We start from the raw sequence: 21,477 nt of genomic DNA on the forward strand, positions 1-21,477 counted from the left end.
CCAGTTATATCTCCACAGCCACCAGTAATTTCCTCACAGCCCCCCCCCCTCCTCAGCAATGCCTTCACAGCTCCCCCCACCAGGAAATGTGCTTAAAGCCCCCTCAGTAATGTCCTCGACAGTGCCCTCAGTAATATCCCCCACAGCGCCCTCAGTAATGTCCCCCACAGCCCCAGTTATGTCTTGTCACAGTCCCTAGTAATGTCTTTGCAAGTCTTCCAGGAATACCCTAAAAGCCTTCCAGTTTAATCCTCCCCGGAGGAGGCAGATAGAGGTGAGAGTTTGCAAGAGCAGCCCAAACAGTGAATTAAGAGTCCTGCTGTGGACATCTGGAGCACAGGCCAAAAGATCCGGGGTATGGCCCCAGATGTTTTGAACTTGTGATGCCCCTGTTCCCTGCACAGTGTTGGGTTGTCAGGATCGGAGGATCCTCACAGCATCTGATCTCCGAAGCCCAATAGCGCTGCAAGAGAAACCAAAACATGGTGAAATACGGGCGTAGTGGACCCAGACAACATTCAGGCACCGACGGTGGCAACGAGAAACCAGACAAACCTTAACCAATACTATTTGAAGATTTTTTTTTTCTCAAGAAGTGACAGAAAAGTAAGCTCTTCAGCCAACTTTGTTGCATTTGCTTCTCTGATTCACAACTTTTTTTTGAGCAATTCCCACAAAATGCATTCTCACACAGTCATAACATTCAGTGGAGGAGATGAGAAGAGATCTGCAGTAATCCTTCAAGAGGAGAGAGGTATGATGCCCCTCTGCCACCATAAGATCAAGTGAACCCCCTGGACCACCGCGGACGATGACACAAGCCGACACCTGGGACCGGAATCTAATTGGCACACAGTTTTCACCAGAGCCTGCCACAAAGCAGGTTGGTCTTGCTGCGGCATTGTAATAGCCAGGTCGTTCCACAGGTGCGACTTGTCAGCCAAGGTCTAGGTACAAGTCAGCAGGCAATCTCGTGGTCAAGACAGACAGCAAAGGTTCGGGGTCAGAGATGGAGCAGGAGGTCAGGGCAGGCAGCTGATGAGCGAAATTGGGAACAGGTCCAGGGTCACAACGGGAGGACAATACAGAGGAACAGGTCACAGGTAATAGCTTTCTCTGAGGCATAGAGCAAAAGAATGCTGGGGAATGCTGGGAAGGGACATATTTTAACTAATTCGGGAAGCGGCCAGCGCCAATCTCAAATGCGCTGGCCCTTTGAATTTGCAAGCGCCGGCGCGAGTGCACCCTAGGAGCCAGGGACTTGCGTGCTAGGAAGCTGGGACAGGAGCGTGGAGAGGTGAGTGAGGATGAGGGAAGCAGGGGTGTCTGCGACCCGAGATGTGGGTCGCAGGAGCATCCGTGACAATAGGGAAGCCATAGAGGAAAAGGGAGGAACTGGGGAACCCACTCACTTTCCAAAAGGATCAGACTATCTTTGCCATTTTCCATCATTCCTCAAGACAGATGAGGATTTTGTCAAATTATTGAAAGGCTGATGGTTAGAGTACCTGAAGTCCAATGGGAAACATGCAACTGACTCTCTATTATTCTGGTAGGCAGGTAAAGTGGTATTGAGAGATTGTATAATGTAGTGTCATAAAAAATACATCTGATTCATTTCACACAGACTAGTGAGGCAGTCAGACGGTCTTATATGTCTGATGTAGCCGATATGACACTGAGGCCAGCAGCCTAAGAGAAAGGAAAGCTTCACCAGATCCCAATTTGAATTAGAGTTGCACAAATATGGGAAAAAGTCAGGCAAACTCCTAGCTAACCTGGCTAAAGGTAGGGTACCAACCTTCGACTTGAAAGGTCCAGATGGATCAGAGCCCAGAGACCTTGCAAGGATCAATATGATACTCAGAGATTACTACATGTCTGTATACTCATCTTCACTGATTGTGGGATCCTTAGGTAAGCCATTTTTGTCCTGAGTTGAGCTACCAAGGTGAATACGGACTACAATGTTTGAATGCCCCAATTACGACCAAGGTATGTCGTTAGGGCCTGATGAATATCCTGGCAAATTTTATGAAGCAATGCATGTGACAATGGTACTGGCAAGGAGTTCCCACTGTTCCCTGGACTTTAAATTTTTCAGTGGAACCCTTGGCTAGGATTCTGCCAGACACCCCTTTTAAATAAATACCAGTTCGATGTTCATCACTCTGATTAGCACTCTATGCAGACGATAGAGTACTATTCTTAAAAGAACCACGCAAACACCTCCCAGTGATAATGCAACTGTTCTCCGAGTTTGGTGAATTTTCAGTTTTTTGGGTTTATACCACAAAAACAGAAAATTATTAGGTGCTAATTATCAGGCAATTGGGACACTGTGTTCCTTCCTCGACTAGCATTGCAGACATTCCAATAGCCCCCCCCCCCGTGGGTCAATTATTTGGTAATTAAGATAAGGTAAGTTTCCCGACTCCATCTATCGCCTGAATTATCTCCCTCTTTTTAGCAAAATTACTTAACACCCATATCTTTACTAGCTGATTACAACCCTGCAGGGAGAGAGGGCTTTCCCTGCAGGATCGTAATCAGCTAGTAAAAATAATAAGCATGTCAAAACTGCTGTACCCTATGCAAACCGTACCTCTGCTCTTGAAACAAGAGGATGTCACAAGCCTTAAATCTGAAATCTCGCACTTTTTGTGGAGAGTTAAACGGCTGTGGATAGGATTACAGAAATGGTGGCAAAGGGAATGAACTTGCCTAATATACGTTGCTACAACCTAGCTTGTCACCTCCACCACATATTGGAGTGGTTAAAAAGAACAAATGTGTATAGATATATATTTTTATTATTGCCTTCTTTGGGACCTTAGTACACTATTTTATGTTCCCATTGGAATCTTACATCCAGCTTTGAAGCATTCAGTGATATTCATAGACACCATTGCTGCTTGGAAAGGGATTTTTATCTCCCGTTGACTAGTTAAAATATCTCCCCCTTTGGAACCATCCCAGTTTCCCCAGGGATGCCAAAGAAGGCTCTTCATAGGGTGGTGGGAGCAAGGAGTATTGTTGGACAAAATAGTGGATACCTCCTAAGAGGCAGACCGTAACTTGTTTAATGAACTACTGACACTAGCTATACAAAGGAGAGGCATCTCCATCTTTTACTGCCAGTTGGGATCACTGCAGTATTGTAAATACATCTCTTTTTTCAGGGTGGGCGACTCAAGTACACATGATAGTGGTGGAGAAAAATCCTAAAAGGTTGGAGTATAGTAATATACGCAGGGTAACCATTGCCTTCAATTTATGCCCCTCCCTGGCATTCCCTGATCTTCTAGTGTTGTCAAAAATGTCAGAGGCTAGGTCTAACCTTCATGGATTGTGGGAATGACTGAATTCAAGGGGATTTTGGGAAGAGGTCCAATGACTAGGGGACATGATTTTTGGGGAGGAAGATCCCTAGAGACCCCATGATGTATCTGTTTAATTTTGACATTATGCACAGCAGGAAGATGAAAACAAACCCAGAAATCTGGGAATTCTGAGACTCTTACATACACACACTGAACCAGGCCGCTTATTGCTGAATCTTACCATCAATGGTAAAGCCCCTTCCACACTTACGTTGCAGATCACATCAGAGTTTGATCAGGGTGCGATCAGGGCTTGGCCAGTGAAAAACTGACATTTTGCATCAGAGTTCAATCAGTTTTCAGTCAGAGTTTGTTCAGTGTCTCAGTTTTTCACGTGCATTTTCAATGCAATTTCAATGCGCGTGAGACGGACTCGGGACTGAGCTCTATCTTTTTTATGGCAATTGATACGTGAAAAACGCATTGCACTTGCATTGCACTTGCAAGTGTCTCAGAGTGCAATGAGTTTTTGATGCGTCTCCATAGACTTGTATGGTGCGTTTTTCATGCGCGTGACTTGCAAAAGTAGATCATGCAGAGATTTAAACGCGCGTTAAAAAAAACGCGCATGTGTGCGTGAAAAAAAATGCAAGTGTGAAAAAGCCCATTGATTACAATGGGTCAGAGTGCAATGCAAATTCTGCACGTCAAACGCACGCGCAGAAAACGCACGTGAAAAACGCAAGTGTGGAAGGAGCCTAAGAGTAATTGATCAAATGAAGAAGCTATTGCACCTAGAAAGAAGTGACGCGGAAAGCAGAAAATCCCCATTGATGGAAAGAATATTCAAAAATTTTTGATGACTCCAATAAATTAATCAATCAAGCGTCATTTTAGTCATAAGGAGTGGATAGACATTGTGACAGTCTATAAAACTTTTTTTTTAGTGTACCACAATGCCCATTTAATTGCAGAAATTTCTGTTGCAGTAAGAATAGTACAGTTGCACTACAAAACTGCCCCATGACACAGACACTTCTTAAATAAATGTGCAGTTTGCACATAAAAGAACTTGCAAACTCTGACAGAAAACTGGCGCAAGCAGCTTAGTAATTGCGGGCCATTATGCACCCCTTTACGCAGTGGAACTTGACATTACATAATGGGACACATTTACTAAGGGCTTTTGCGCCAGTTTTCTGACAAACTTTTCATGTTCTTTTAGGTGTAAACTGCTTGAACAGGTATATAAGAAGTGTCATCCTGGGTCGCCGACGCACCCGTGCCCCTCTCCATGGCGCCTGCTACCCCCAGCATCACTCCCCTCTCCACACTTCTGCTCCCGTCCTGGCTTTCCAGCGCATGCTTTTGATAAAAGCCGACTTCTAATACCTAAGAGAGAGCTTGCCTGTCCCTGACCATGAAACTGCCTTCTGACTCTGTACCTCGTCTTAGCTGCCACCACAGACAAAGTCACACCTGTGGAAAGGCCTGGTGGTACCAAGCCGTAACAAGTCCAACCCGCTTTGCGGCAGGCTCTGGTGAAAACTGGGTGCAACTTAGATTCCGGTCCCAGGTGTCGGCTTGTGTCTGCAGTGGTCCAGGGGGTCCACTATCCCTGAAGCCTGACACTAGTGGTATAGCTCCAGAACAATGGACACAGGACACAGTCCAGCATTTCAACTACTGATACCTTTTTCCTCTAATGTGCCATCACATGAAAAAATCTAATTTTACATTAAAAAAGAGAAAATCACCACAAATTGCTACATATTGGGTATCAACACATAGGTAGCAACCCTTAGAATAAAATAAAATTGTTACTGAACCTGTACGAAGAACACCGTAACTAAAATATTTTTTAAAAACTACATTTTAAATATTTTAAATTTAAAAATTTACAATATTTTCATATCCAATCTTATAAAAAAAAAGATAAAAAGTGATAAAAAGTAACATTTACCCGGACATGATAACAATAAAAATTACAGCTTGTCCCGCAAAAAACAAGTGCAAAAACAGATCTGTAAAAAAGCTATATAAATGGGTTATTGCTGCAATCGTGGTGACCTATAGAATAAAGATAATGCGGCACATTTACTTACCAGTGTCCGACTATCATGCACTCTGGCACCATTCACAAAGATCGTGTGGACGATTTCCTGCATGTGTCGCTTCACCGATCAGGTCCGCCGGAGTTCACCTTGTTCCCGGTGCATGTAAGGTAAATCCTGCTGTTTGTCCGAATCCGTCGGATCGTCCAAAATCTGATGGTGTGCAACACCATGCCCTTCAAAATCTCTGTCCCGTTGGTGCGATCCCCGAAAAGTCGGAAAACCCTGACGGAAATGTGGCCGCGGGACCCTTAGTAAATAAGTCCCAATGTATTATTTTTATGGTATAATGAACTGCATACAAAAAAGAACTAAAACCCCTAAACCAGAATTAATGATTTTATTATCCTCTTATTAACCCCTTAAGGACGCAGCCATTTTACAGCTTAAGGCTCAGTCCGATTTTTTGGATTCTGACCTGCGTCTCTTTATATGGTTATAACTTTTGAACACTTTTACTTATCAAAGCGATTCTGAGATTGTTTTTTCCCCAAATGTTGTACTTCATTTAAGTGGTAAATTTTGGCTGATAAGTTTTGCGTTTATTTACAAAAAAAAGAAAAAAATGATGAATTTTTAGAAAAATTTGCCATTTTTGAAATTCAAAATCACGCGTTTTCAGGCAGATCGATTTACCACCTAAATAACTTGCCGAATAACATTTCCCATTTGTCTACTTTACATTTTCATAATTTTTGAAATGTTTGGATAATTCATTTTGACATCACGCGGCCTACAAATCGAATAGCGATTTTCCGTATTTTCAGAATTGACTATTTTGGGGATAAATACTGTTTGAAATTAAATTTTACATATTAAGCATCAAAAAACCCCTATATAACCAACCCATTTTCAAATCTGCACCCCACAAACTATCAGAAACAGCATTTATAAAGATTGTTAACCCCTTGAGATCTTCATAGTAATTGAATCAAAATGGCGGTGAAATTTAGAATGGTCAAATTTTGTTGGTTATACGTTCATTTAGCCCTAAAATTTACACATTTCTAAAAGATAAATAGAGAAAACCCACCATAAAATTTGTTCTACAGTTTCTCCTGAGTGCAGCGACCCCCCACATGTGAACATTACTTGTGTTATGGGGGCACAGCGAGGCGCAGAAGGGAAGTAGCACCCTGCAGCTGCCAGGATTTTAGTTTTCTCGTTGCCCCCTTTTGAAGGCTATAAAATTTTCGCTTTTCCGTTATTTGGGCCATGTAATGGCATTTTTTTGCGCGATGAGATGATTTTTCCAGTGTTACCATATTGGGGTTGGTATCACCTATTGTTGAAAATTTAGGAACTTTTTTTGAAGTCATGAGTAGAAAAGCATCAATTCTGTACTGGATTTTTTTCCTTTTTTTTTTTTTTTTCGTGTTCACCGTATATCCTAATAATCCTGTTATCTTTATTCTGTGGGTCGATACAATTACGGGGATACCAGACATGAATATTTTATTCTACGGATATATGTGGGGTTTGTGTTATGATTTAGACTTTTTTGAGCGTTATATGTCTCTTTATATGTTTTGGGGCTTGGCTTATGGGCATTTTTAGTGATTTATAAAGTTATTTTTTATTGAAAAACATTTTTTTTTACATTTTTTACTTGATCCACCATGGGATATGAACAAGCAATCATCTGATTGCTTGTTCATGATAATACTCTGCAATACTGATGTATTGCAGGGTATTAGCAGTGCCAGTGGAAACATAGGAAAATGCCAGCTCACCTGCTCCCTTTGGATGTTGGGCTCGGCACGGGCCACCCTTCTGCTGGGGTATATCAATGTAGAGGAAATGAGGAATTCACGGTCCAGCCAGGCTCCGAACACCAAGAATTTTTATTTAATGCATGTACAAAACTTCAGTAATCCACTCGGATAGACAGTAATGCCAACTTTAAGGCATTACTGTCTATCCGAGTGGATTACTGAAGTTTTGTACATGCATTAAATAAAAATTCTTGGTGTTCGGAGCCTGGCTGGACCGTGAATTCCTCATTTCCTCTATATTAGCAGTGCCAGCCTATGCAGATGCATAGGCTGACACTTTGCCTTTAAGATGACGTCACAGACGCCATCTTAAAGGCACTGCCTTCAGGCTTCTCTGGGGTCCCGATCGGACCCCAGAGGTGCCATAGCAGCGATCGAAAACGGCGGGGGGGGGGGGGCGATCGTGGGGTAAAGACGCAATTCTGTATAACAAAACCGTCAATGTTATTTAGGTGTATAAAGGCATCTAGACCCTTCTTGAAGCTCTCTGCTGTCCCTGCTGTGACCAGCGCCTGAGGCAGGTTATTCCACAGATTGACAGTTCTCACAGTAGAAAAGCCCTGCAGCCTCTTGTGATTAAACCTTGATTTCTCCAGACGGAAACAGTGCCCCCTTGTCTTTTGATTTGATTTTATCTGAAACAATTCATCTCTTTTCCAGACTAAATAAATCAAGTTATTTTAATCTTTCCTCATATCTGAGACCCTCCATACCCCTTATCATTTTTGTGTCTCTACTTTGAACCCTCTCCAGCTCCAGGGCATCCATTTTATGGACCGGTGACCAGAACTGGACAGCATATTCCAGATGAGGCCGAACCAATGCCTTGTATAGTGGTAATATTACATGCCTATCATGAGAGTCCATACCACTTTGATACATGACAAGATCCTACTAGCTTTAGAGGCAGCTGATTGACTGTCAGGCTTGCAGGTGTGGATCCTCTGGACCACTGCAGACGATGACGTAAGCCACTACCTGGGACCGGAGTCTAAGTGGTACCTGGTTTACACCAGAGCCTGCCGCAAGGCGGGTTAGACAAGCTGCGGCGTGGTACCACCAGGTCGTTCCTCAGGCGTGACTTGTCTGCAGTGGCGGCCAAGGTAGAAGTACAGAGATGGCAGACAATCTCGTGGTCGAAGTCCAAGCACAAGGTCAGGGCAGGCGGCAGAGGTGCAACGTCAGAGTCCGGTCCAGAGTCAGCAACAGGAGGTCCAAGCAGAAGGGTACGGGAACACAGCACACAGAACAGCAACATGGAGGAACACTGGTACACGGGAACACGGAGGAGCTCAGGTAACACTGGAGACACAGGAACGCAGAAGACACAGGAAGGCAGGAATTGCAGGCAAATCGCAGAATAGCTTTCTCTCAGACTGTGAGGCACAAAGATCCGGCAAGAGTGTAAGAAAGGTGCAGGATTTTTAAAGGGGAAGTGATCAGCCAGTGCACCAATTAGCGGTGCACTGGCCCTTTAAGTTTCCTGAAGATGCCGCGCGCACACCCTAGGAGGCGAGGGACATACGCAGCCGGAACCTGGGAGCGATTCCAGAGCGGGGAGAGTTGAGTCGCGCCGGCACCGCGCCTGCAAGTCCTGGGGAGCATGGGTGTGCCCGCTACCCGCGATATGGGTTGCGGGACCACCCATGACATTGCATGCTGTTATTCAATTTATGATCTATTGTGAATACGGTAATCTGTTGTGAATTTTTAATGTTTGGGACAAAATTTATGTATTTTTCCAAAAAAAATTGCAAATTGTAAATTCCACCTCATTTTGTTTTTACCCCTATAAAACACCTAAAGAGTTAACAAACATGTTTAAAGTATAGGGAAAAACTTATATAGGCCGTGTACATGAGTACTCTAGCATTGCAACTTACTTACAACTTACTGTTGAATGGAACTATGAGACCAAAAGCCATGTAGTCATAATCAAATTCCACTACTCATGTTGCTTCAGCTGCAACCATCTGCCCAATGATACTAATTAAGTTATTATGAACATGATATGGCTATATCATGTAATGGACTGTGGCACCAAATATGTATAATGCGTAACAACTTATAAATAGCTTGGTTTTGGAAGTGGCAAACTTTTGGAACCAACAGATAATCCCAGTGTGTTTTGCACAAATATTTGTGTGTAAAATGTTATCATTATTACTTACTCCAACAAATTTCTTAAGAAACTCTCTAGATGATTCTATGTCGGTATTTGAGAGTTCAGCAAAGTCACCCATCATCCCTTCTTCTGTTGCTGGAAGATCCATGTAGAAATTCCTTGCTCTGGCATAAAATTGCATCTCTCCATCTATCACTTCACTTGTTAAGGCAAACAGTTTAACTGTAAAAAAAGATAAAATGGATCATTGTGAAATTTTAAGTATTAAAGATTGCTATAAGTATATGAAGCTGAGTGTGTGTGTATGTATGACAACTGAAGGAATCTGCACCATCGCGTTTACAATCACCAAATTCCGCACAGCCGCTCACTGTGACTCAGGGAACATCATAGACTAGATTTTGAGCCAAAATTTTCACCCCACACTCAAAAATACACTTATTAACAACCATATACAGGAGCCATTGTCTGCTGCTGCTGTGGCAGTTAGAAGCTGAGCATTTATTGGTTGCTATTCTGCCACAGGTCATTAATATGAGCTCTGAGCTTTGATTGGTTACTATGAGTAATGAGTATAAGACAGCTTATGTGTGAGATAAGGTGGATACATAGATAGGGGGAGGTTTATCAGAAGTGCCAGGAATGAGGTAAAACTATTATAGTTGCCCATGCAAACCAATCAGAGATCTTCTGTAATTTTATAAACAACTGTGCAAAAATGAAACTTCAGCTCTGTTTGGTTGCCATGGGCAACTAGAGCATTTCTGCTCTCAGACACTTCTGCTAAATCTCCCCATAGAAAAATTGATAGTCGGAGACGAATATAGAGACAGTCAGAGACCGTCACAGTCAGATACAGAGAATGTCACTGAAAGAAATGGTCAGAGACAGTCAGAGACGGTCACTGACATTATATATATTAAATAATTATAGACAAGCAGTGTTGACCCTTCTTCTTCAGGACCACTGCAATTCTCCCTGGCATGCTCTCAATCAACTTCTGGACCAAATCCTGACTGATAGCAGTCCATTCTTGCACAATTAATGCTTGCATTTTGTCACAATTTGTTGGTTTTTGTTTGTCCACTTGTCTCTTGATGATTGACCACAAGTTCTCAATGGGATTAAGATCTGGGGAGTTTCCAGGCTATGAACCCAAAATCTCTCTTTTGTTCCCTGAGCCATTTAGTTATCACCTTTGCTTTATGGCAAGGTGCTCCATCATGCTGGAAAAGGCATTGCTGATCACCAAACTGCTCTTGGACGGTTGGGATAAGTTGCTCTTGGAGGACATTCTGGTCCCATTCTTTATTCATGGATGTGTTTTTAGGCAAGACTGTGAGAGAACCAATTCCCTTGGCTGAGACGCCACCCCACATATGAATGGTTGCCGGAGGCTTTACAGTTGGCATGAGACAAGACTGTTGGTATCGCTCACTTTGTCTTCACCAAACAAGCTGTTTTCCAGATGTTCCAAACAATCGGAAAGGGTATTCATCAGAGAAAATGACTTTACCCAGTCCTCAGCAGTCCACTCCCTGTACCTTTTGCAGAATATCAGTCTGTCTCTTGTTTTTTCTGGAGAGAAGTGGCTTCTTTGCTGCCCTCCTTGACACCAGGCCTTGCTCCAAGAGTCTCCGCCTCACAGTGCTTGCAGATGCACTCACACCTGCCTGCTGCCATTCCTGAGCAAGCTCTGCACTGATGGTAGCCCGATCCCGAAGCGGAAACACTTTTAAGAGATGGTCCTATCTTTTCCCGTATTATGGCGCCGCGGCCATATATCGCTATGGAGAGGGGCGGGGGTGAGCTGCCGTGTGCCCGCCGTGCTACGGTGCGGCAGGCTCACGGCAGTGTGCATGTAGCCTTAGCCTTCACTCCTTGTAGGTCAAACCTATTTGCTATTTATGCTATAATGCTATTTAGCCGTTACTTTGTCTACTTCTTGGTTTCTGATCTCTTGCCTGTGTTTTGACTTCTCTTTTTAGATTATGATTAGTTCATTGTTTATTCCCGTTGTTCTCCACTCTGCCAATAGTGTTTTGTCTGTCTGTCTTGTTATATGTTCACACCTTACCCAGGGAGGGAACCTCAACCAGTTATTGGCTTCCGCTTAAGGGGGACCCAAAAAGCAGGCCAGGAAAGATTGGGTGGTTCAGTGCCAGGGCTCACTGTCCTTGTTTGTTGCCTGTCATTACAGAGTATCCACACTTGGGACACCAGACCATATATATATAACAATATATCTCAACCAGAAGCTCTGTGTTTTCCCACCCCTATATAATAAAAAAAATTCTATTCCTTTCCCACTATATATAATGAATCACGGGGCTGCCTCTCCTATATTTTATAAAATACTGCATGTCTGTGGCAGCAGTCCAGCCATGAATAAAATTTTAAAAAGTTTTGAAAATGAAAACAAAATGTTCCTGAAGATATCTTGTTTTAATCTCCTAGACACAATCCCTTATGTGCCTAGTGGCAAATACAGGCAAGATTTTAAGGTAAAGCCAGTGTATTTTGCAAATATACAGGCTTGGTCAGCATATTACACTAACAAACAGTACTTTGTATGATGTTCCATGGCAATGATGCTATGGCTTACTGACCAGTTTTCTGCGACAGCGTGGTCCAAAATATCCGTAATAATGTGTCTAACGTTATTTATAGGTCATCATTTCTGAAAAGTCATACCAACATGTTTCCACTATTAGGTCTTAAACATGAGACCAAGATAAAGACATATTGGTTGAATGTTTTGTACACTGCTGTAGGGAATATGCATATGGATTACATGAATAAAGGAAGATTTGCTGGATTTGGAATTTCTTTTTTAAGTTTATCTAATAACATTTATGGAAGTGCTTCTTGTATCTGCATTTTTGCAGAGTATAGTAAGTATATTTATGTACCAAGTGCAGTGCCATTAAAGCAATGTCAATGGGCTGACAATGGGCTCCCTCTTCCTACAGTCCCAAGTAGCGAAGTAAGTATCAAAATATGACTGAAAGCAGCATCTTTTAAGTTGCTTGGAACTGCAGGAAGATTCTTTATGACCTGTCTGGTGTGCTGGGGCGATGGCCCGGGTGCCCACAGAAAGGGCTCTGAGTGCCGCCTCTGGCACCCGTGCCATAGGTTCGCCACCACTGATCTATAGCATAAGGCATCTGTATTTTAAGAGGCTAGTCATGACCATAATTGGGGATGATATCCCCTAGGTGCTGAAATAGCCTTCAAATTGTGGCCTTTGGTTTTGAACCTCTTTTTAGTGGCTTGTTATGCTATCTGTAATGATGATTTTTACTTTTTTTATTTAATCTTTCTGTTTTGCAGAAATAACCTCCAATCTCCCCACCTGTTGCTTTGCTTTTTCCGTAAACCAGTGGACAAGAATATGCTAGGAGATGGCCAAAAAGTGGGTCTGCAAAGTCACTCTTGAGGAGCAGCTTGGTCTGTATTCGGATAATATCACAGATTCATAGTAGACAAGGTTAAATAAGTTCCTCAAATTAAGCCTATAATTTTACACTGTTGTTTCAGATGTAGACAAAAAACAACTCATAAGGGTGATGCTATTTAACCCACAGTGAGGGAAAAAATCCTTCTTGACTTCAAATATCTCAGTCAGAATAAATCTGTAGACCTTATACTTTGACTCATCTGTCTTATCTTTCGAAGGAGTATGGAGCGGTGCCATGCCGCACATGTGCAGCACCGTACCACTCCCGTACAGCACCGTGAGGCCATTGCGATGTATGGCGTATGTATATACGCCCCCCATAAATTCGTGTGAATGTAGCCTTAAAAGTTTTTATTTAAATAGATTGGGGAAGGTAATGGTTCTGAACATACTTAACAGCACAGGAAGACTCCTTGTATCTACCTGTGGTAGTTATTAAGGGGGTTAGGGGACAAAGGCATAAGTTGATAACTGGGGGCTGTGGTGAAGTCACATTGAGTTAAATGATGTAACTAATTATTACACAATGATTACCTCCTGAAACGGAGTAGCTTGGTTAACGGCCCCTATTGAGACACACTTTACAGTACTGTGTGTCAGGATCAGCGGTAGTGGATCCTCTGCACCACTGGGAATGATAACGTAAGCCGACACCTGGGACCAGAGTCTAAGTGGCACCCGGTTTTCACCAGAGCCCGCAGCTAAGCGGGTTTGCTTGCTGCGGACGGTACCATCAGGTCGTTCCAGAGGTTCGACTTTGTCCATGGTGGCAGCCAAGGGGAAGTAAAGAATTGTGAGGCAAAAGCATGGTCGGGGACCTAGCAGAAGGTGAGGGCAGGCAGCACAGAAGCAAGGTCAGGAATGGAATCGAGGTCACAACATCTCAATAATCTCACAGGGCATCAGGAACAAGCTTTCTCTAAGGCTATGAGGCACAAAGATCCGGTAGGGTGTGTGGGGAGAGGCTGGGGCACGGGTAAAACCATGACCCGAGACACTATGTTTTGCAAAAGGAGCAGGTGTACACACACGTTTACAGAATGACACACATTTCCACACTCATATAAACATTTTCATTTACTTGTATACACACAAAGTTCCTCACAAAGATATACTGGTATGGCTTTAACCCCTTCCCGACGCAGGCTGTCATCGGGTGTGAGTGCATGGAGAGGGTTCCCAGGCTCAAAGTATGTAAAAGTAATTAGCAGGAGAAGATGGCAAAATCAAGAAAAAAAATGTCTACAGGAGGTTTTTATTTCTGTACATGTATGAAAACATCATAAAACCTATACAAATTTGTTATCCTTGTGAACACACCTTCCCAAAGAATAAAGTAGACCTGTCATTTGAGGCACACAGTGAAAGCTGTAAAATCCAAGCCCACAAGAAAATGGCGCAAATGCGTGTTTTTCACCATCTTCACTGTATTATGGAATATTAAATACTGTCACTACAAAGTGCAATTTGTTATGCAGAAAACAAGCCCTCGCAGAGCTATTTACGTGAGGGCTTGTGTGAACTGAAAAAACAAAAAAGGGCCAGGTCGTTAAGGGGTTAATCCTACATCATGTCATTAGGTTTTTACATACATGTATACACTCGTATGAACACATTTATGTTCTCATATATACATTTATACACTCATACATACAGCACATACACATACAGTATATACAACATACACTGTATAGTACATACACATAAATACATACAGTATATTTACATCATAAGCTTAGACATACAGTATATACCATAAACACTCATACAGCATACGTACACATACAGCAGATACACACACACACACACACACACACATACACACAATAAACACACATACATTTATAAACTCATACACACATGTATATACTCACACCTGCACACCTGCTTTCTTCTCGCTATCATTTTGTGGCCTCTCATCTTCCCCTAATGTTGCCCCCTCCCATTCCCCACTCATATTGTGACCACAATATTGTATTGTGTATTGTGATATTGTAATCTCTGCATCATATTGTGGCCCCTCTCATCTAATCCCTCTTATTGAGGGTCCCCATCATCTCCCCTTCACAGTATGTCCCATCTAGTCTCCAGCCTCATAGTATGGCCCTCTCATCTGCCCCTCATTTGTGACCCCTGTCATAGTGTGTCCCCTCTTAGTGTAGCCCCATCTCCTCTTTGCTGTTTTATTAAAAATAATAAACACTCTTTCTTTGCTGCTGTGTACAACAGACTGGCAGGTCATTATATTGCGCTTGCTACACACAGAAGAAGAGACCGCTCTCTGCCACATCATTGATTTCAACTCTACCTGCATCACGGGCTGAGCCCTCTTCATATAGAGATGGGCCAACACCCGCAGTGGTGCCATCATCTTTCTTGAAATCATCGCTCCTCCAAAACGCAATTGGGGGGTAGCGATAAGTTGCCTTGACGGCCTCGGGTCTTCGTCAGACCCGAGGCTGCATGGTTTCTGAAGATTTGTTACAATGAGACAGTGGCTCATTGTAATAAATCCTATGCAAAAACGCCATATACTGCAAAACAGTAGTATTGCAGTATATTGCAGGAACAATCAGACCATCTAAGGTTAAAGTACCCTAGATGGTCTAAGAAATGGTGAATGCAAATTTTAAAAAATTAAAAAAATATTAATTCAAATCACCCCCCTTTCCCTAGAAATTATATAAAACATAATAAACAGTAAAAATCACAAACACATTAGGCATCGCCGCATCCCGAACACAACTTTTACACCATTTTACATGACACAAAAGATGTAATTAAAAAGTAATCAAAAATGTTGCACAGTCCTCAAAATTGTAGCAATGAGAATGTCGGCTCATTTCGCATTATTGTGGCCCCTCTCATCTCCTCCTCATATTGTGGCCCCTGTCATCTCCCCCTCATATTGTGGCCTCTCATCTATCCCTTATATTGTAACCCCACACACATAGCCCCTTCCATCTGTTCACCTGTGGGCCAGTCCAAGCCTGCACAAGGGTAAATTGCAGGAAAGGTCATGAGTGCAGCAGAGGCTAAATTCACAGCAGTCAGAGGAAAACAGAGGCTCTGGCATACTACCACAGTCGACCAGAAGAATGTGTCAGGCACCGGGGGTAGGGGACCCACTGTACCACCACAGACGATGACAGAAGCCAACACCTGGGAGCAGAGTCAAGGTGGCACCCGGTTTTCACCAGAGCCCGCCGCAAATTGCTGTGGCAGCTGCGTCATGGTACCACCAGGTCGCTCCGCAGGAGCAATTTTGTCCATGGCCAAGGCAAAATGCAAAGTCGTAAGGCAAGATTGTGGTTGGGGATAGGCAGGAGGTCAGGACAGGCAGCACAGGCAGTCAATAACGGAACCAGGGTCACAACCTGAAATCGTAATATCAGCACAGGGCATCAGGAACAAACTTTCTCAATGGCAACGAGGCACAAAGATCCTACGGGCTGTGCAGGGAGAGACTTGGTTATAAGGGATTCTGGGTATGGGTTTTTAAACCCTCAGGAGCCAACGGGCGCGCCCTAGGAAATAGGGTCGCGTGTGCGCGACTGCCAGAACAGGACAGGGGACAGGTAAGTGAAGCTGGGACCGAGAGAGCACGGAGAGGGAAACAGGTGTGCACCCGTGACAGTATTATTTGATTGACACCTAAGAACAGAACCAGACAGTGCAGGTGAGCAGTCTCCTTTGTGCACAAGCTCTAGATGGTCTAAGTCAGTGATAGGATTTAGTATACTGCAGGTGTATGGGGCAGCAAACACCTTCCAGCAACACCTGCAATCGATGCTTGCTTCACTGATGGCAGACATGTCCTACTAAGAGGTTCCTGAGGAACGTTGTTATAACTCTATATGCTGCAATTGTGGCAATAAGCCTAGGGAGTTTCGGCTACATCACCAGAGCACCTCAGAGTGCCAAGTCTTTTAAATTATTCACTCCCCAAGAATGATTCACTCTGTGACTTTTAACAGAATGGTGGAAGTGTATTATTAAAAGACAAGGTGCTCTGAGGTGCCCCGGTGACGAAGCTAGAGTGCCCCAGACAAAGGCTGGATTCACACAAATGTATTCCCGCCAGGCTGTAGCCATACGCCATGGAGAGGTGACCCTTCCACTCTCTATAGTGATTTATTGCCCATGGCGCCTTGACACTTGGAAAGATAGGACATGCCCTATCCTTCCCTGTGTACGGAGCCGCATGTGTGCAGTACCATATCGCTCCAGGCGTCCATTGCGTCCTTCTAGAGTCATGTGAATGTATCCTTATTAGCATAGTTTTTTATAACAATATATTGCCACATATATAGTTATAATAAAAGAGGTCCTGAGGAATGTTCCTTAGGACCCTCCTGGTAGAACATGTCTACCATCAGTAATACTGATGGTAGATGTTCTTTAAACTCTAAAATGTCAATTTAAATCGCATCAATGCAACCAATAAGTTTTGATTGACAATATTTTGCAGTTGCAAAGGTCAAATCTTGTAAGGACCTCCAGCAGGCTATTCTAGTCAGCACCTGTTTAAACGTCATCTCCTGGATTTTAAAACGTAATCTTTTAAGTTCTTGTTATGCATGCCATATGCTTAACAAAATGCCTTGCGCTTATCTCAACCCTGAACAATTTTTACATGGCAGTTATTTTTCAGTTTTCACAGAGGTTAATATTTCATGGTGCATCCATCCAAAGTATATTGGTCCACATCTATTAAGTAATATGAAAACTGAGCTGTGATTGGTTGCCATGGGCAACTCGAAATATTCTGACTTTCAGACAGCTTGATAAATCTGCCCTATTATCTAATTCAGATGAAAAAATTAGGGGTTCACCACTTTAAAGGACATCTACCACCAGGATCAAGGATCCTGCTCTAGCAGAACCTTCTCTTCTTTAAAACTTCCAATGCCCGTGTTTTTAAGAAAAAAGGCTTTAAAATCTTTGCATATAAGCCTGAGGGGCTCCAGGATGCATTAACACCTATGGACCCCAGAACCCCTCAGGCTCATTTTCATAAAAAGCCTTTTTAGATGTGCTTTACTTGGTTTGACCCATGCAACATGAAGCCAGCTTAAAAAATATATATATATTGCATGGATTAAATAAAATATATGCATTTTATTTGAAGGGCAAAATTCGTGGCAAAAATGTATTAATAAATGTGTGCAGTAAGCACACAGGATTGTGCTTTGGGACTTTGAATGACAAGATCCTTCTCAATGAGTGGCTGTACATGACCCTGGCTTTTCCTCTATACAGCAGCCAGGGGCACAGTGCTGCTGACAGTTAGAAGGTTAGTAGTTATACTCCTGTAAAAAGAGCAGTATTATAGTAGTTATATTCTTGTAAAAGGGGGCAGTATTATAGTAGTTATACTCCTGTACAGAAGAGCCACAGCCAGATCATAGGGGGCCCCCACCACTTTGCCTTTAAAAGGGGCTCCCACCAAATTGGGGCAATTCGCCAACAATGTATTTGATGCCGGGCTCCCCGGGCCAAATCCCGCCGATGTTTCTGCCTTTAGTCCATGGCAGAGCGAGGGAACAATAAATTCCCTTCTCTGCCATAGACGATCCAATGTAAATAAAGATGGCGGCGCCCAGCCGCTGGGTCATGGTGCGGGCTGTAGCAGGGCGCCTCCATCCTTGTTTACATCCAATCTCCACCCTGACACCGCGAGGGAGGATGAAGACAGCGCACATTGTGGGAACAATGGAGGGTGAGTACAATTTTAGTATTTTATCTAGGAATGTATATAGTTATTATGTGGGGGAAGGGGGGTATAGCGATAATAGGAATCTGTATATTGTTGTTATAGGGGGGTGTATATCGTTATTAGAGGGGGATTGTATATATTTATTATGGGGGGTGTATATAGTTATTATAGGGGTTTATATAGTTATTATAGGGGGGTATATATAGTAATAGGGGAACTGTATATAGTTATATGAGGTGTATATAGTTATATGAGGTGTATATAGTTATTATAGGGGACTCTATATAGTTATTATAGGGGGTGTATATAGTTATTATAGGGGACTGTATATAGTGATTACAGGGAGCTGTATATAGTGATTGCTGGGGGAGCTGTATACAGTGATTGCTGGGGGAGCTGTATACAGTGATTGCTGGGGGAGCTGTATACAGTGATTGCTGGGGGAGCTGTATACAGTGATTGCTGGGGAAGCTGTCTACAGTGATTGCTGAGGAAGCTGTATACAGTGATTGCTGGGGGAGTTGTATACAGTGATTGCTGGGGGAGTTGTATACAGTGATTGCTGGGGGAGCTGTATACAGTGATTGCTGGGGGAGCTGTATACAGTGATTGCTGGGGGAGCTGTATACAGTGATTGCTGGGGGAGCTGTATATAGTGGTTGCTGGGGGAGCTGTATATAGTGGTTGCTGGGGGAGTTGTATATAGTGGTTGCTGGGGGAGTTGTATATAGTGATTGCGGGGGAAGCAGTATACAGTGGTTGCTGGGGGAGCTGTATACAGTGATTGCTGGGGGAGCTGTATACAGTCATTGCTGGGGTGGCTGTATATAGTGATTGCGGGGGAAGCAGTATATAGTGGTTGCTGGGGGAGCTCTATACAGTCATTGCTGGGGGAGTTGTATACAGTCATTGCTGGGGTGGCTGTATATAGTGATTGCTGGGGGAGCTGTATACAGTCATTGCTGGGGGAGCTGTATACAGTCATTGCTGGGGGAGCTGTATACAGTCATTGCTGGGGTGGCTGTATATAGTGATTGCGGGGGAAGCAGTATACAGTGGTTGCTGTGCTGAGAAGAGCAGTTTTATAGTAGTTATATCCTTGTACATAGGAGACAGTATTATAGCATTTATATTCTTGTACATAGGGGGCAGTATTATAGTAGTTATATTCTTGTACATAGGGGACAGTATTATAGTAGTTATATTCTGTACATAGGAGCAGTATAATAGTAGTTATATTCTTATACATAGGGGTCAGTATTATAGTAATTACATTCTTGTACATAGGGGACAGTATTATAGTAGTTATATTCTTGTCCATTAGAGAGGATAGACGTGTGCTTGTGTGAGAGATATATTCCTCTAAACAGACGCCATTTTGGTCTAAACGGATGCCATTTTTGTCTTAGCGGGGGGGAAGGAGCTATGTTGTCCACTCAGAAACTATATTGTAAAATATCTATTCATCTCAAGAGTCATAATTTTGTTTGCATCTGCTGAGAGACAGTTCTGTCCTTGACTCTTGTCCTATATTTTTGCTACAGCACCTGTTTATCTTATGTTTTGGCATCACCGAGGAGCCATTGGAGTCTTCTTTTCAGGACTATTAGTAAAAACATTCTGTCTCCCTGGACACAGTGCTCTGTGTGAGAAATCATATGTAAAGTTCATCTGCATGTTTTGGGAAAGTGAATTTATGGAGAGATATTCAAGCTGACCTATAGCATTGCAGTATTATATCACCTTTTTACGCCCCTATGAAGATTATTTTTATGTTGTGATTGTCAATATGTCAGTGATACAGTTATGCTATTAAGGTTTGCCCACAGTAATGAGTCTCAAAGATTTGTACTGAAGCTATTACCATTGGTCCCTAACCCAGAGCAAAGAAAGCTGGCAGCCTAGAATATGCGACGAATATTAAAATATTTTGTCTCATGTTTCCGAGCTCGAGGAGACTGTGACTATTACCCCAACCATGACTATCACTGTATCTACAGGGCTGACCAGGATGTCCCTAGGGTAGGAGACTTTACCTACATTTGATGCAACAAGACAATGACCTTCTTTAACATTGACAGCACAGGTAACCCTGTATTAGCAGTGTCTGATGTATACTGGATTTGTGGGGATATAAAAGTCAGGTCAAGCCTGAGTGTGCTGTGATACAATTTGTGCATTCCTTCAAGTCATCCCCAAGTATAATTTAATAACACACATAAAGAAAAGGTAGAGAATCCCAAAGTATTCTAGAAGTCAAAGAGAGAAGGACCTAGATAACAATGTTTATATAGGGGGGTCCCAGATGAGCCCACAATCATATATGGGCAGGTCTAGAGTCCATTATTCCTCAGATAGCTATGAATAAAATGTTGATTGGGTTAACGGTTTTTATTGTAATCAACAGAGATTTGTGAATTATATCTGAGATTTCGAGAACAGCATGGATTTGGATATGATCCTTGCTGAGACGGGAGGAGTCTGAAAGATGGTGGGAGTGTCTTGTTGCATGTACATCCTGAATGATACTGCCCCCTATGGATCCATTAACCATGCCGTTAAAATGATTGAAGGACTGTCCAGGGAACTCAAGAGAAACTCCACTTTGTCCTTCACTTTGTGGTTGGGAAATCAGAAGGGTTTAAGTGGGGGTGATATTGGGGATTGTAATTTTGCTCTTGTCACTTAATGCATGTTGTGTGGTCCCCCTCATGAAGTCCACTATGTCCTATATGGCCATACGGACGGTAAGAAACACAACAGGAGAAGTGCCCGGAGTGCAGGGCCGATTCTAGCATATTTGCTGCCTGAGGCGAATATTAAAATGCTGCCCCCCCCCCGCTCCCTGTTAAGTAAATCCTTAAACTTTACTAACAATTAACAACCCTACAGACAGCTCCCTGACACTGTGTGACTGACTACAGGATCTGAGAGGCATTAGTGGCATCTAGTACCTTATAG

The 21,477-nt window shown here is 43.0% G+C and overlaps 1 protein-coding gene and 1 long non-coding RNA gene across 3 annotated transcripts in view; one reads left to right on the forward strand and one right to left on the reverse strand.

The window, feature by feature from the left end:
- The window catches only part of LOC140104928 (uncharacterized), a 33,570-nt gene extending 20,614 nt beyond the window's left edge, over positions 1-12,956 (forward strand). The window contains exon 3 of the long non-coding RNA XR_011850451.1: positions 12,671-12,956. This is a non-coding gene — a long non-coding RNA (uncharacterized lncRNA). The remainder of the gene's footprint in view (positions 1-12,670) is intronic.
- The window catches only part of NTMT2 (N-terminal Xaa-Pro-Lys N-methyltransferase 2), a 65,957-nt gene that overhangs the window by 12,317 nt on the left and 32,163 nt on the right, over positions 1-21,477 (reverse strand). For both annotated transcript variants that reach the window (XM_072128715.1, XM_072128714.1), the window contains exon 2: positions 9,384-9,559. In XM_072128715.1, the coding sequence (XP_071984816.1) occupies positions 9,384-9,559 (176 nt within the window). The remainder of the gene's footprint in view (positions 1-9,383; positions 9,560-21,477) is intronic.

This window comes from Engystomops pustulosus, chromosome 10 (assembly GCF_040894005.1).
Source record: "Engystomops pustulosus chromosome 10, aEngPut4.maternal, whole genome shotgun sequence".
Lineage (NCBI taxonomy): Eukaryota > Metazoa > Chordata > Amphibia > Anura > Leptodactylidae > Engystomops > Engystomops pustulosus.